The sequence below is a fragment of the Scomber japonicus genome, chromosome 4 (genome assembly GCF_027409825.1).
Source record: "Scomber japonicus isolate fScoJap1 chromosome 4, fScoJap1.pri, whole genome shotgun sequence".
NCBI classification, from domain to species: Eukaryota; Metazoa; Chordata; class Actinopteri; order Scombriformes; family Scombridae; genus Scomber; species Scomber japonicus.
The window spans coordinates 26,390,501-26,407,546 of record NC_070581.1 but is presented as its reverse complement, the minus strand read 5'-3'; the positions used below and the strand labels follow the sequence as shown (position 1 = coordinate 26,407,546).

The 17,046-nt window shown below is 39.2% G+C and overlaps 1 protein-coding gene across 1 annotated transcript in view; it reads right to left on the bottom strand.

Annotated features, from left to right (window-relative positions):
* The window catches only part of LOC128356821 (rap1 GTPase-activating protein 1-like), a 40,633-nt gene extending 27,985 nt beyond the window's left edge, over window positions 1-12,648 (bottom strand). The window contains exons 1-2 of the mRNA XM_053316968.1: window positions 12,552-12,648; window positions 2,275-2,310 (exon numbers count right to left, since the gene is read on the bottom strand). Coding sequence (XP_053172943.1) covers window positions 2,275-2,310; window positions 12,552-12,595 — 80 coding nt within the window. The 5' untranslated portion in view covers window positions 12,596-12,648. The remainder of the gene's footprint in view (window positions 1-2,274; window positions 2,311-12,551) is intronic.
* Between the last annotated feature and the right edge of the window lie 4,398 nt (window positions 12,649-17,046).

Here is a 17,046-nt window from a genome sequence, read left to right as displayed (position 1 = left end):
TCAGAATTTTTGTTTTTTACTGCATTTAAAATACAGAATCTGCAACCGATGTCAAGGTCTTTAACGTCAAGCTTGAAATCTTCCTTGCTAGCAAAGGTAACCCCCATGGATAGATAAAAAGTGCAGATCTGTCCTGCACGAAGGTCAGGTGAGCTGAGGCACGGATAAGACAGTGGGATCAGTAGCCAAGTTGTTTTAAAGAATGGGTAGGGAGTTATACAATGGACCGCCTGCTCCAATAATCCATCATGCTCAAGGGACAGAGAGGCAGAGTGCACTTTGTGTCTGGATGTATGTATGTATAAGTGTGTGTGTATGTGTGTGTGTGTGTGTGTGTGTGTGTGTGTGTGTGTGTAAGAGAGAAAGAGAAAGGCTCTTATACAACATCTCAGTATAGCCATTATCCACACTAACCCTCCTCTCCCATTTCCTCCCATCAGGGGAGCTTAGCAAGACAGGATTACAACCAATTACAGGCCTCCCCCGGAGAGACTAGAGACGGGGCTTGAGGATCATCTGTTTATTGTGTATGACCCACAATGACCAGATGGAAGATGGTCATTTAACGTTTAATCAACTAAAAGAGTCGAATGGATCAAAACCAAACATTTCCTGACATTAAATACATAACAGATTAGGCATCATCACTTACTGAGTACAAACACATTGTTCTGGGAACATATTACCTCTATATGATAAGGGAGAATATCAATCAATCACCTGTTACCCAGGTGATTATTAGTATGTTACTGCCTTCATAAAGACACACGTCAATTTCACTGATTAGTTTTTTGAAGGCTGGCATGACACAAACGCTTTAGAGGAACACATGCATCACTCAGGTAAAATGAAGTCTTATTTACCAGTTGATTGGGTATTCAGTCATGCAGTTATTATCAAAACAATCTCCAGGCAGGTTAAAAAGAAACTCACCAGAATTTCCTTGGCCTTCCAATTCGAAAAGGTGAGCATGGCATTTTGCAGGGTTATGCTATTAAAGTTTTTCTGCCAGAGGATTCAGCTCACTGCTCTAATTTCCAGTCACATCCTGTGTAACATACATTACCTGGAGGAAGATTTTGACTTTGGCTCCCCCAGTTTGTTCAAGGTTTTTTCCTATCTTTTATCTAACCTTTGTCCTTAGGCTTAACACAGCATTAACAGGGTAAAAGTGAATATCTTCCCTAAAAGCAGCTGTTTGTGGCATATCTGATGCCAGTTTCACTGTTACTTCATCGACAGGTTTTGTTGTGCAGAAATTGATGTGTCCTGCTGGGCATGAACACTGATGGTTATGTATAATAATTCAAGTCCTATTAACACAGTGGGAAGGATCCTCCAAATGTAACAAGCAGAGTTTGTTGAATTCCTCCATAACTCTGCCAAACGAATATGGTTGACAGGACCAAGTCTGCTTAATGTTTCTTTGTTGTTGTGGAAAGAGCTTTTACTGTCATTTTACTGTTCTCTTCTTTTTCTTCCTGTCACGTCATCTCATCCACTCACTTCCTTTTTCCTTCTTCCTCCTCTTCACGTCCACAAGTCTTTTGTGTCTTGTCTTGTTAATTGATTCTCCTCTTCATTTTTATTTTGCTCCAGTTCCTCTCCTCCTCTTCTGTGCCGTGTGGTGCAGTCCCTCTGTGAGTCTCATGCAGTGCTAACCGAATGGCCACACTGCAGTCTCTGCAAATAGGCTGAGTAATGCAGGCCTAGCTGGTAAGAGAGATCCTCCTGTATTTGTATTCCAGAGGGAAGGAGTGATGATACTGCGGCGAGGCACAGTTTAACCTGCTGCAGTCAGACTGAGGGTGTTGAGGGTCAAACATGCGTGCCACCACACCTAAGGATTTCGGAAATGGAGTGGTCTATCCGCAGTGGCAGGAGGTGTGTATGCTCATCTCCCTGCCTGCCTACACATGCCACACACACAGCAGCACTCCAACCTTGCCAGCACTGCAGAGAGGCAGGCAATAAGACCAGACCGGGTATCTGTTTCTCCACTGCAGCCCATCTGCTCTACCTTTTACTGCTTCATTCATCTTACTTATGCTCTACTCAGTGGACTGATTCACACATTTAAAACCTACAAGGCCAGCCTGACTCAGTGGCATTGAACAGCACTCTAGAGAGTTACAAGCTTTACATAATGTGATGGAAAAACTGATAAAATGACCAATTTATCAGATTATTCATTGTCATTTCCCTTAAAATGATGTAATGTCATCATTTACTTGTTTTAATGACAAAAAGAGAAATAAAAGCAGAGCAACTCACCAAATGCTTCTTGCCTTGGAGAAAGTCTTATCCACTCTGAAAAAAAGTACACAACAGTATAGTAATTAAAAATAGCACTAACTGAATATTTTTTACCTAGAAGTTAACAGTGATTTTATAATACTCCGATTGTCTTAGGATATTGTTCATATCTGTCAGAAACAACTACATCTAAGAGAAAATTGTCAAAAATCTGCTTCAAAGTTTATGAAAGCAGGGGATACAACATCAGCTAAATCCTAAGATTACAAAAAAAATACAATATAATATTATAAATATTCATATAATACAAGAAATTCCTGAAAAATTGTAATACATGAGCATCAGGTGCCATATGACTGAATCTTACTCTCAGTAATAATATCTTGCAAATTTAAGCTGACTAATTTAAGTGTGGGGAAAAGTGCAGATGAATAGAGGACAGTCTTTTCCACTTTAAAAAACTCCACTGAACTGAAAGAGGTTGGATATGTCGTGGGCAGGGTTACCCTGAAATAACTCCTGCCATCTGTTGAAGTAGCAGTCCCAAAGATGAAAGGATGATTACTACCCTAGTGTTTCCTGAGACAAAATGAATCTTGTCCTGGTTTGAATCCACACTACGAGGCTCATTACTCACTGCCAGTAAAGAATAAACTATCATCTGTCCTTAAGTCTCTGTGGATAAGCAGATTTGAGCAGTAATAACTGGAAACAATAACAAGCGGATACAGCGCTTAGTACTCCTCAGATGAGAAGTCAGATGAAAGTCCGCTCTCTGCCAATAGATGGCACTGTGTGTAAAGAAGAAACAGCAGCCTCACAGGTGAAAAACTTGGCTCACACTTTACTCATCAACGGAAACTCAATATATCATGATATCTATCCTCATAAACCTTTTTTTTCATAGACTGCATCTGGCTCTGCTTCTAATCAGAATATATCACAATCATAAACACACCTTCTCTTGGGATGCAGCACTTTATGTGAGAATACTGGCAACCAGGAGGATGCCTTTTACTGATAACATTGTGCACTATGGCACAGTGAATGACTCATGACTGCAGGCCTGTCTCTTGTGATAGCTGGTGGTGGTGACAGAGGGAAAATGGAATGTTTAGTATGTTTGTCAGGTCTCCCGCAGTTGCCTTCGGTGCCGTTTATCGACCCCTCAGAAATTCTCAGGATGATACACAATCCAACAACAGAAAAGGAAATACACTAATCAAATGTCCCCAAGCTGTAAGGTTGATTTAATGTTGGGTTTCTCCTCTTTTTGTTGACTCTGTCCCCTATGACTGTATGATCGGCTTCATCCTTAAAGCTACAGCTGGGTCTCTAATTGCTACCCACTACGTGTCTCTCAGTAGAGCCACCAGAGTTCAGACCTCTTCTCATCTTTTCCTGGACCGGATTAGTTTGCATGACACAGCAAAACCCAAAGGATCTAACTAATGATTCTGGAAAGAGAAGTAACTCTATCTGAATCAGAAACATGGGTATAAAAGACAAACGTGCTCATGAGTCAGGCTATAGGAGGAAGGAACTGCTGTTTTCATTCATAAAGATATGTAAGTTTCATTGATGAGAAATGGCCAAAGGGGTAACGTTAGGACCAACAGTCAAAAGTTTGCACTTCTTCTTTTGTTGTGAGAAAAACTCAAAAGATAAATGAAAGCTTGAAGCTTCCTATTTCTGAGAAAACTGTGTTAGTGAGAGGAAACAGGCCCTGAGAAGTTTGTTTGCTCACTGTACTGTGGAGTCAAGAATCAACAAACTCATGTTATTACAGTAGGTTGTCTGAATCATCCCAGTGAGATCACTCATTTTCAATGCCAGGTCTTCATGTGACATGTTATGACACTACACTACTATGACATGTTTTTTTATGGTGCTGTTCTAGCTCAAATCTATCATCAGTGTTGATTTCACAGAGCCTCACAGACACGTGTGTGCTGATAAATCAGTGATCCATCTTAAGTGGAATGCATACTGGTCCTTGGGAGGGCGCCCAAATACTTATGGGCTGTCGGCTGTGCTGTTGTGAAGCGGAGTGTGATGAGTGGAAAGCTGTTTTCATATGTGCTGCATCACTAAGAATAACATTTTCTAAACCTCATCCTGTGTTGCTCACCCATACTCAGGTTTCATGGAGTTCCCATAAAATGAAATCAACCAGGGTGTGTCCAGATTATTGGATAAAGGCTCCAAACTGAAATACCAAAAGCAATACAGGAAATTTGCAATAAAATTCCCTTAGCTACAAAACAGAACATGACACCCAAGCGCTGAGGTCTCTCATCAACATACTGGGACAGAGGAGGGATAAATCTGTCAAACGCTTGTTTATATTAAGAAATGAACATGTTCTCTCCTTGTGTTAAGCTGCTAAAAACATGTGCCTACATACAAATATTTTACTTGTCTGACACCATGCCATAAGCTAAAGAAGAAGCTGGAGGAAAAGCTGCTTGTCTTCATTCCTGTCAGTCACTTTACATTCCCCAATTTATCAGAACATCTTGTGAAGAAGTGTGTCAGTTGGGGATTTGCTTGAAGTGCAGAATGATGATTTATTAAAGAATTTATGTAAGAAGATATTAAAAAAGAGATCAGATCAAGATGTTTGTTTCCTCTTTACGGAAAATATAATGAATCAAAAGAATTAAGAAAATTCAATTAAGAATCAATCAGATAGCAATTTCCCCATCAAAGAAGAACATAACTCATCCATGAGAGATACATTTCATAAGAAAAGCAAAGCAAACCTGGACTGAGTAGGTCGGCAGATAACGAAGAAGCGGAAGAGCTGACGAAGCAAGACGCGAAACTCTTTAGCCTAATAGGAGGACAAAGACTATTCTGTCCCTCTCCGAGACAACAATGGTTGGAGTGGACAAATAGGCTATAAAATATTTGCCTGTGCTAATGCATTTGTGGGCTATGAGTCATATTTGCACATTCAAGTCTCACTGCTTCGTTTTTATTTTAAAAACAAACAAAAAAAGACTAGGTGAAGCAATGCATTTAGGAACCCAACATGGCACAGAGAGGAATTACAGCTCAGGCTCAGCAGGTGCTAGCCAAATGCTGGCAAATTGTTTTTCATGCTTCCTCCACGCTCTCATCCTGGTATAAACCACAAGCTGGTTCCCATGGAAACAAACATCAGCGAGGGATAAGCGGGCTCAAGGCAGGTCTCAGAAACCGTGCACCAACATGGTGTCAGCAGCCGTGACACTTGACAATTGGTTCATTCAACTTAATCTGACTGTAAGTGCAGCTCTTAATTTTCTTCTTTCCTGCTAAACTTTTGAACATTTTTTACCTCATAAATTAGCTGAGGCCTGCGTTATATCAAGTCAGCAAAGCAACACTGCTTATGGCAAGTAGGTCACCAGACAAGCCTGAAGAGTCAACTCGGAGGAAATCCAGCTTAAAGCAAACAAGTTTGTTGTTCAGCAACCAATCTGCTGCGGCAACATGTTCTTGCGGGCTAATTCTATATCTGTAATATAAGAAGAACTCAATATTTAGGATAATCCTCATGGAGACAAACACATGTCTAACCAAATCATTTTAAGAGGTCTGGCGATCACTCAGACAAGTCATTCAATAGCCTTTAAGTATTTCACTTTTCAAATGTTTGCTTTTGCGCTGGATAATTTGTCATCCATAAAACACTGAAGTAATGTAAAGACAATTATTCCTCTTCCCTACAGTGACAATAAATCAGTAACATAACTTCTTCCAGCTCACCCAGCAGAAGTTCAGAACACGCTGGTGAAAACCTGATGTCAAAAGTTCACTTTAACCCTTACATACTGTTCATATTCAGGCTTTTCTCAATATCCCTTCATAATTAGTCTCTATACATAATTGTGTGTGTAATTTTGTGAGCTACACTATAACATTTTTAGAAAGTTGTAAAATATTTCCATTTTTGTATATTCTGGGTCACATGAAGATAAGTCGCCAAATTTCTGGCTTAAAGAAACTTTTTTTTCTTCTTTCTCTTCAATTAAAAAAAAATTGGTGAAATTAGACCCTGAGCAGTATGTAAGGATTAAAGCTTAATACTCCAGACCCAGAACAGGAGTGAAAAGGTCACATAGGCTACCTGTGTTCCAAACTTGCTACAATGTGAGGTCCAGATACAAGACACTCTTAATCAACGTGTACAATACATTTTCATTATGAATATAGCCTTGATTTGCACATACTCAGCTATAGTTGTAAGTAAAAATAGACTATAACATCAAAGCCACAGTTAAGTTCCCAAAGTTCATCTTGTGGACAAACAGCCTGAGTGAGAAAGCTAAATTTAGACTAAAGCGCTAAAGCTCAACCATGCAAATGCTTTTGGATATTAAGTTTTTAGTTAGGATATGTTGTGTAGTTGTGACATGTTCACAGTAAGTGTTCAGCAAACTCTAGGAAGGTTGGATATCTAGATTGAAAACATGTGAGCCTATTCAGTTTGTCCTGAATTAGGCCTTTCTCACAATAACACCTACACACGTACATTTTCTTGCTTTTGACTCTGCAGTTCGTCATTCAGACCGTGTGAGAATAGAAACAGTCAAAAATAGATACACAAAGAGACACACATTGACAAACAATACAGAAAGTGACCAAATCTAGACTGTATACTGTATCTCTCCCCGGCACAGACTGAATGAGCCCATTGACTGAGATGTGGGCGTGAAGTGGCTGAATGTTCTCATTTAGCTACAGTACAGTAGCACACAGTGTATGTGAAACACACACACACACACACACACACACACACACACACACACACACACACACACACACACACACACACACACACACACTGGTACCACAGTTATGCTGAGTGTTAGTAGGCACTTCAATGTCAATTACATCGATTAAAAAAAGAGACACATGACATGTTTTTTGTCTTTTTGTCTCATGACAGCGCATAACTAACATAGTTTCATTCAATCAGTTAATAATTTCATTTTTTCCCCTTTGTTTATATGTCTACAGATCTTTGTCATTTTGAGCTGTAATGTTATCACACACTGTTTAGCAGCATGTGGTGTGGTGTGACTATCTCATTTGATTTTAAGATATGACCCTCATGTGAACATCACGGTAAACTGAACATGGCCATGGAGGCGCCGCTTTCAAAATACTTGTTCAGATATCAGATGTAGCTTCTCATTGTGAAAGTTTGGTGAGTATTTGAAGTCTTTGGAGTTTCATTTCTTGGTTCCTGTTATTACTTTCATCCAACAGATGATCTGCTGCATTGTTCAGCTGCATCACATTAAAAGATTTTCACCAGCCACCCTGTGGAGGGCTTTGTCTGTAATGTATCTTCAGGAACTGTTCACATTGTGAGTTTAGTGACTCATTGTGACCTGCTTGCTTGTGATCTGGCGGATAATGTGAAGATATAAATATTTTTGGGAAATGGTTAGTATAAAATAAAATAAGCGGCAAGAAGATGGATGGATGGATGGTTAGTATAAAAATGGAGGGATGGAAGAAATATCACAGGTGGACTGATTAGATACATTAGAGCAACAGGTTGAAAATACGCACTGTAAGGACTCTGGAGAATAACTAAGAATATTCACACCCAAGTACTGTGATTATGTAAAATTGTGAGGTTTCAATTAAACTCTATACTGCTACTGTTCTATGTTGGAGAGGGAAATATTGTACTGTTTATTCTTCTACATGATATATAACAGCTACAGTTACAAGCGAGATTTCACTAGATTTATAGTAAACTTTTTATCATGAGTTATTACCATGGTAACAACTATTCTTCCAGGAAGACATTCAAACACTATTATGGACACATTACCGCAATATCATCAAAACAAAATGAAATATGAATAAGAGAAAATAAATAGTTCTCAGAAAATGATTAGAGCAAATAATAGAGTCAGTTAGCTAATGTATAAAATACTACTAGTGCACAGTGAAGCATTACCTAAGTTAGCAACACAAAATATAATGAACCTACAAATACAACCTTCTGATAATCTGGGTTAAATGTGTTGGTAGTTTGTTCCACTTTGACATCGGCCTACAGTTTTCTTTAAAAGCATTGGTTTTAGATTAAAAAAAACATAAAGTGTCCTGTGAAGGCATGTCTGGTGTCATAATAATGCCATATTCATTGTGAATATAAGTATTTCTTATATACTCGACCAGGCTGTAAGCTAGTCTGTCTTCCCCTCTCATCGATGACAGCCTGTCATGCATCCCTTCCACACTGTCCCTCATTGAGCAGTGAAGAGCAAGGCGGGCAGCTCTGTTTTGAGAGGGCTGGATGGAGCTCATTAAGCTCTTGTTTTGAAGCACTAGACCAGATTGCTGGGCAGTAACTGAGGTGGGATAAGACTAAAGAGTGTGTAACTTGTTCAGTTGTTATCTCTGTTAAAAAAGTATTCGCATCGTCTGGTGATGGAAATGTCATTCATTAATAATGTGATTTGACCATCAACGTATTCCCACCTAATGTGACTCCCAACAAGTTGGACACTTGCTGCTCCAGAGCTACCCATTGCAAAGAGATGCACAGGTCCTGATCTGTCCTTACAGCACAGCTGGAACCAAATATAAAACTCCTGGTTTTTAAGATGTTCACCTTAAGCCCCATGACACACAGGAAGCAACAGCGGTGTGTGTGTGCATTGTAGAACCTCTTGTATTTATTTCGGTGCCCATCTTAACACATCAGAGCGTCCACATAGCCCGTGGGAGATGCGCGTCGCCTTTGTATGCTTGAATTATGTATAATTTTTTGATGATTTTGACTGCAGGACTTTTACTTGTAATATAATATGTTTGCATTGTTGCATTGGTGCTTTTAATCATGAGTAAAGGACCTGGGAACTTCTTCCACCATGGCTCTGTAGGTGTATACCGATAAACATCTATTGCTCTATTTTTGGTGTTGTTTTGCATTCAGTTATTTATTATTGTTATTGTTTCAAGTCCTGCAGTACACCTGTTTGAAACAGGCCCATCTGGTCTAATGGGGGCACAGAGAAACAACAAAGCCATAACAAAAAGTCCCTCATCTTTAAATTCTTATCAGAGCAAAAATAAATAACCTGGTGAGCATTAGATAGTTACTGCAGCTCACCCGATGCCTACCCCTCCCCATTCTCCTCCGCGGATGGCTTGTGAATATGAATGTGAATGTCAAAGTAAATATGCAAGGTGGACTGACTGAGTAGGCAATGAAGAGCCCTCTAGTTGCCCTACATCTCCTGTTTGTTTTGCCACTGCCCTTGGAAAGGTACTTGAATGGCTTCCTGTTCACAAGTAAGGCTGTCTTGCAAGCTAATCATCTTTTGTCATGCAAACATTTGCTTCTGTCAAACAAAAAGACCCTCTCTGTGTTGTCTTCTTGTTGTCTGTGATACAATATTCAGTACAATAAGTCTCTGACACTAGCTCATCAAAAATTGAACTGAGACAGAAACCTTTCTTTTTCCAAACAGCACTAGGTGTAAAAATAAACAAAGGTTTTCATCAAAGTACACAGTCTGTAAATCTTAAAAAATCACAGCTCATATGCCTTTTATTTGGAGCCAGGAACTACACAACCAATGTGAAAATAAATTACTGGTGATTCTTCATGAAGTTGAGAGAGCTTAACCATGTTGACATGTTATTATAAACCAGGTACTCCGTTTAACACTACGAAACACCTTTTCCACTAAGACTCATTGAAATGACATTTTCAGATCAGCTGACTAGAGAATACAAACTACAATTCAGTCTTACTCAGATTTCCAAACAATATGGCCCTTTCTTCTTGGTTGTTTTTGAACAGGATAGACATGCATTCTCCCACTCTTTCGTCCAGACATTACAACATACAGCATCATTGTTCATGTTGCCCGAAGGCCATGTCCCAGAACCAACTGGGAGAGTGTACAGTTAATTTAGGACCACGGTTATAGCTCTATGTTTATTTCATAAGAGTTTATGAGTAGACAACAGATAAACGGAGATACAGCACATGTACTGTAGTAGTTGCAGTCTCATGTGACACACAACAGGCTCCTAAGATCAGAAAGAAATATAAAACTTAACAATAGAAGGAATGCTTGGAGACTTGATAATAAGAGGATATGAAAGCTACGAGTTGCAACATCATGGTGGACCTCAAACTAAACATGGGAACAATTCTGCTACCAAATTATAGTATCCAGTAAAAGCAAAAGTTTTATAAGAAAAAGGAAGGGCCACATCTATCGAATGTAAAACAAAAACCTAACACTCCACTAATATTTGATGTCAAAATTATAGAGCATGCTGCGTCAAAGACCAGTCTGCAGAGAACAGAGGGGCTGCGTTCCCTTCAGTGAATGCCAATGGGATGCGGGGGGCAGAGTGTATTAGAGATCACCCGCTGATGTGAGCAATTAGAGTGACCTATCGAAATGTGCAATGGCATTCAAGGGTGCTGCTAAATAGAAAACAGAAGTTGTATATAGAGCTGGTCCGCTTCCCCCCAAAAGTCTTCAACTCTCAGCTGTTCAATGGCTCCACTAAATGGATAAATAAGCGATGGATGGATGATTGATATAAACATGGCGGCCCATTTGTTACACATTAATAGAAATGCTCCAAAGTTTTGGCTTTAATCAAAATTACTATTTTTGGTGCATAGAAAATAAGAAGTTCCTTTAATGAAAAGCTACATTAATCAACATTTTAAGTATATATTTGTATTTAAAGACTCTCGAGGAGCAATTCATTGAAATGTATGAATAAGTGTAGCAATTAAACCCCTGTAATTAGTACCACGTTACATATTCTTTGCAGGAAACTTTCAATGAAATTATCAGGTAATTGCAGACCTATGAATTAAAGAGTTAATGAAGTTCTCTTGCTTCTGTATGCACTTTCTACCATATTGGAGTCTTTCTGATTCCATGTGATCAGCATCCAACACACATTGGTAGAAAATAATATCTAAATATGCATTGGACCTAATAGTTAAGTTATGAAAATCTTGGTTTTTGATTGTGTGAGATGTTAACTTTTAGCAACAATAGCTGTGTGGTTCTAGGAATGGTAAAATATTGCAGCAACTATTGGATAGATTGCCATGAAATGTGATGCAGATATCTTAATGGCCCGGAACCAGTGAAATATCTCAACATCTACAGTGCATGGTTCAACAGCAAATTTTGTAAACATGAATTGTTCCCATCTGACTTTGCCTCTTGCTACACCTCTTGCTACACCATGAAATTTGATACAGATATTTATGGTCTCCTCAGATTGAGTAATAACTTCAGTGACTACTGTGTTTGCTTGTCATTGTGAGCATGTTAGTTAACAGAAATATTTAGTTTTTCATAGTTTTACCGCTGTTCGTATTACAATTGATGTTTAGTTTGAAGCCAAAATGATTTATTTGTCTGACCTGCAATTCCAAATGTGGGCACTATGTAAATACTGCGGCAAAGTTCAACCTAGCTGTCATTACTAGTTTTGAAGTAATGGTACAGCAATACAACATCGTCTACTCTAAAACTCTTCATTCGAAAAAGGAAAAACTCCCTAAAAGTTGTGAAAAAACAGGGAAAACAGCATCCTACAGTAAAGGCAGAAAGGCATGCAGATGCATTAAAGCACCTGTTCACCTTTTGACCATTAAAAACTCTGTTGACTGTACGTCTCCTGTCAATCTATAAAGTAAATATACTGGGGACAAGAGTGCCCACACACTGACACAGTACTTTTTTTTTGTTCAAATAATGATTTTCTATCACAAGGGGAGCATTTAAAATCAGAATGCACATCAATGCATAGCCTACACACACATGCACTCACACAAACACACACCTAAACAAACCATGAAATGGCATTTTTGTGTGTTTTTCGTATACATATGAGAAAAACATAGATGTAAATGTTTCTAGTGTCCCATGTTAGTAACCCACTAATACCTCCCTGTAATCTTGTTTAAGCTTCTACTTCTTGGTACCTCAGAATTACAAAATATAACCCTTAATGATTCATCATTACGCAGCAACAGCAGCATTATCACGTATCATTCACAGCATAATGAAAAGCAACAAAAATGCAGAATAAGATCTTAATGAATATAGCATTCCAGTGCAGATGACACAAACATGCAGACACAAATACAGACACAAAATCTGCACAGTCATCAAACGAGGAGACAGACACAGATAAACAAACACACGTACTCCCTATCATAGATATGTGAACAGTCTTTTATGAGGAGGTTTAGTTCTACAAATTATTAGGATTTTCATTCTTACCCTCCATAGGCTCCAAAAGTGAAACTCCTCTTTCTCTGCGGCATGCTGGCTAATGGATAGCTGTGAGTCAGTCAACTCAGTGCTGAACGGAGCCAGCACTTGTGTCACTTACGCTGACTGAGCATGTGTGTGTGTGTGTGTGTGTGTGTGAATGTGTGTGAATGTGTGTGTCTGCTTGTATGCTTTGCCTGCTGTCTGAGTTCCACTCCCCCAGCTTCAGCTAACGTGCCCTGCCTCTTCCTTGCTCACACGCCTCCTTCACAAACAAGGGGAGAAACGGCAAGAGGATGAGGGGAGGATGAGGGAGGAGGGGGGAGGGGGCTGCTGACCATGCCAGTCTCCCAGGGAACCAGAAGTGTAGTGGCAATCTTTCTCACGTACAGGCTACATCCTCTCTCTCTCTCTCTCTCTCTCTCTCTCTCTCTCCCTCTCTCATACACCAAGATCCCAGAGAACACACTGGCAGGTGTTTTTTTATTTCAAATTTATCGTTCTTTCTAAAAAATCACACAGTCTCAGCTCATTAAATTATCATTAAATTGAGCAATTAAAAAAACAGCTACAGGCAAAACACAGAGGACTTCTTGGCATTCTGAGAGTTTGCTTATAAGTTTGTCTTCCAGCACTGGTTCTGCCTCTTCCCTTCACTGGAAGACAGCTGGTCAAACAAGGGGCAGACATCAGACAAACACCTCATCATTCTTCACAAATGTCCTCACAGAGTCACTCCTGCATACTGTAGTGTAGTTGATGAAGTTTCTAATCTGTACACTCATCTCCCTCCTAATACTTTCTTTTAAGACCATCACTTCAGGTATGCATACAAAAAGGAGGGTTAATGTAGCACAGAGCTGTCTTGCTGCACTGATTAAATTGAGTAAAAGACATAGAGACTCTCCTTCAGCAGGCTGTTGAGTCTGATAAACTGTCAGCAGTGATAACAATGCATTAATGCTGCCACACATTATCGAATAAAGGAGGATTGCAGTCTGGAGCATCAGCCCAACCATCTGATAGACATTCACTTTCAAAACATTTGCACTATGTTGGGAGAGACACGCCCCTGTTTTTATAGTCAGTGTGACACAGCACAGAGCTGCTTGTGTTAGATAGGAGAAGCAAAGTTTTTAACAGTGGATTCTTCCCTCAAACATGAATCTCACCAAACCAGGACATAAATTTCCCCTGGGATCAATGATGTCGTCATTACATTAACTGTAAAGCGCTTATATTAACTAGGCAGGAAAGCACTTAATTCATCAATGGGCCTACTAAACAAGCACAATTATGCTGATAGACAGTTACATCATCCCTCCACAATTACATCACCCCTTTCCTCTGAGACTGCAATTTTCTAAAAACATTTCACCACTGTGTTGCAGTTCTTGGCTGACTTTGTTGGTAATGAACCTCACTTTGTCTTGTGGCCATGTGGTAATTTAAACTAACCAGACTGATCTTTGTCTGATAGTGACTTCATTGATTAAAGTGATTAATGATACGATCAACATTCTTGAATATTTGTTTTGGGAATGATAATGTCTGTGAGCTGGTCAGTCCACCACTTTTTGTGGATAGCAATGATATTTTGTAAAAACGTTCATGGTCCCCAGAGGATGACGCCTACTGACTTTGGTAATCCCCAAACGTGTTCTTTAGTACAACCATGACATTTACATTTGGGGGTTTCCAGTGAAATACCACGACAAGAACTGTCATCATATTTGGGATCTTTATGTCCCCTTCAAGATGAATCGTAATAACTTTGGTGATACCTTAAAGTAGCTAACAATGTATCAAATGACAGTGTGTAATGTCAGAGGCGTCACTCGTAGTGAGAAGAGAAATATCCGCAACTCTGCAGCTCCCCTCAGCTTTAAAGAACTTTGTATTAAGTTTCAGCTCATTTTTCAACAGTCCGGCTGCAACTTTAATGTTTTTGTTAATTGGGTTGTTTTTGGCCACAGCAGGCAGTTGTTATCAGAGAAAAAGTTAACAATTTTGTAGCTAAAGATCCAGATATTTCCCATGGGAGTTGATAGAGACCCAAAACAGAGCTAAAGGAGACAGAATATTAAATTAAATGTTCGCTAACAAGTTCTTAACAATTTAAAAGATTATATGACAGTATTGAATTGTTTCTGCTGCCGCCCAGTGGCTAAAATATAATTTAATTCAGGTTTAACCATCATAAGGTCAGAAATGTACATATCCAATCAGCTTCAACTGTGCTTTCTGTTTAGTGCTAATTAGCAAATGACAACATGCTAACATGCTAAATGAATATGCTGACAATGGTATTACCTGCTAGAAATCAGCATGTTAATACTCTTGATGGAGCATTAAGATTATTGTGTACTAACAGCCCCTCTAGTAATTGGTTTATTGAATTAGTTTATTTGAAAATGACAATGCTCATTTATCAACAGAACAAAAATGTCAATGAGCCAAAGTGTGCCATCATTTGTTGAAAAGGCAGCCCAAAAGAAGAATAAAATGACTTTGAATCATTGAAATTCAGTTCAACAACAAATAACGTCACAGTATACATGGTATGGCTACACAGAACCCACATTATTTGAGGTGTTCATGATTGTGACCATGTTTTAAACACTAAAACTATTCTGTATCTTTTCCAACTAAACCATTAGCTCAAACCATCAGAAACCACTTTCCCAACAAATAGCCAGCTGGAATCAGCTCTCTGGCAAAGCCACCGCCCAACTTTATTTAAGTGGCACTCTATTGATTCAGCGCGTCAGTCTTGGTGCTACCTTCAGTCCTGTCTGTTTTACTGACAATTCAATTAACTAAAGCAGTTGTGGCGTGTTGCGAGGCATTTGAAGGGGTGCAGCCCAGACAGAAGCCTTTAATCACATCACCTCAGAAACAAGGCCCCGTCCTCAAGGCAGCCCTCACTCCTCGTTTGTCTTAAAGGAAATGGACGGGCAGGAAGACTCTCAAGAGGACAAAGGCAGTGGAGATCCCTCCCCGATATCCATGCCGTCACACTCACATAAACTACTGATACTGCAACACCAACAAAACACCAGACAGAAACAAAACAAACACCAGAGTTCAGAGTAGCTTTTACAGAAGAGACCCTTTGTGTAAAATGTGCGTTGTTAATGCCCCATTGTTTTATGTATGGCTAAACAATAATACCAATCACAGTAATCATGATTAACGTCTTAATCATCGTTATTCAATCAACCAACACTGATAGATGTTACTTTTGCGAACATCAAATAAATAACTGTAATAAAATTTAATCCAATGGGTTTGGTACACAGTGTCATAAAAATATTGTATTTTATATTTAAATACCACTACTGTAGATATAGTATGTTACACTGGTTTATTTTATGGCTACAATTCCACTACTGTATCTATAAATACAGTTAACCTATAGTAATTTCTGCTAATTAGTTAGTGTGAAAGCCGTAAACAGATGTGTGATGTCTCATCCATCTTGCACTTTGTGAATGGGAAAATACCGCTAAATGTCTGGTCTGTGGAAAGGAAGCAGCACCACAGTGGGGGGAGACGTGGTGGATGAGTTACGGTGTGGTACATATGAGGGGTGAGGAGTGGGCGCAGCAGCAGAGGCAAAAATCATTCATTCATCCTCAGCTCTGCTTTCATGGGGCAGGAAATTTGCTCCTGAGGAATAAATCAGTGCTGTGCCTGTCTTAAGAGAACACTGCTTAAACAAGCAACACATGCAAAAGCTTTTGTCACAAAAGCACATTGTAATTTATCATTTTGGTGCCTTTAAAAGAAATCTAATTTTCTATGTTTGGAGGTTTAATGTGTTTGAGGCTGAACAAACATCATAAATCAACTGTGCTATGAAGCACTGTGAGGTTCAGGGTGCAGTATAGCCCTGCTGGATACACAACAGCTTTACTGAAAATGAAACCGGTTGATCAATTGAGCCTTATGTGCTATGTTTATTCTCATTAATAGTTAATTTTTCTCTTGTAATTTTAGTGCTTCATGGTTTAATCTCACAGCCTTCCTCTTGTTATGAAACAGGGCTCCATATCAGCCACATAAAACCTGCCACACCTCGATGATTTCTTAAACCAAATATATATAATATCAGTTCAATTTAATTTCTTCAGCATTTTTCTAGTAAGGTGTACAAAATGCTTTCCAGAGGAAGGAAAATAAAACAGAGCTCAGGAGCCAGTGGAGCAAAATAGTTTGTTTTTAACCTGGAGTCTGGAGACTGGAACAGCTGGAAAAAGCTGCAGCAGACCCAAGAGGCATCTGAGAACAGCAGGGTGTTAAGTGGCTCCAAATCATGTAACAAAACTGTAACGGCCCTGAAAACGGCCTCTTATTTTTCAATTTTTCTATGGGTATTGGGGTCTTACATGGATACACATTTTACTGCCAAAGTTAGAACAATTATGGCTATTTCACATGAGAGATTTCTGAATCGATTTTTCATCTGTGCTGTGAAAGATGTCAAATAACTCAGGACTGA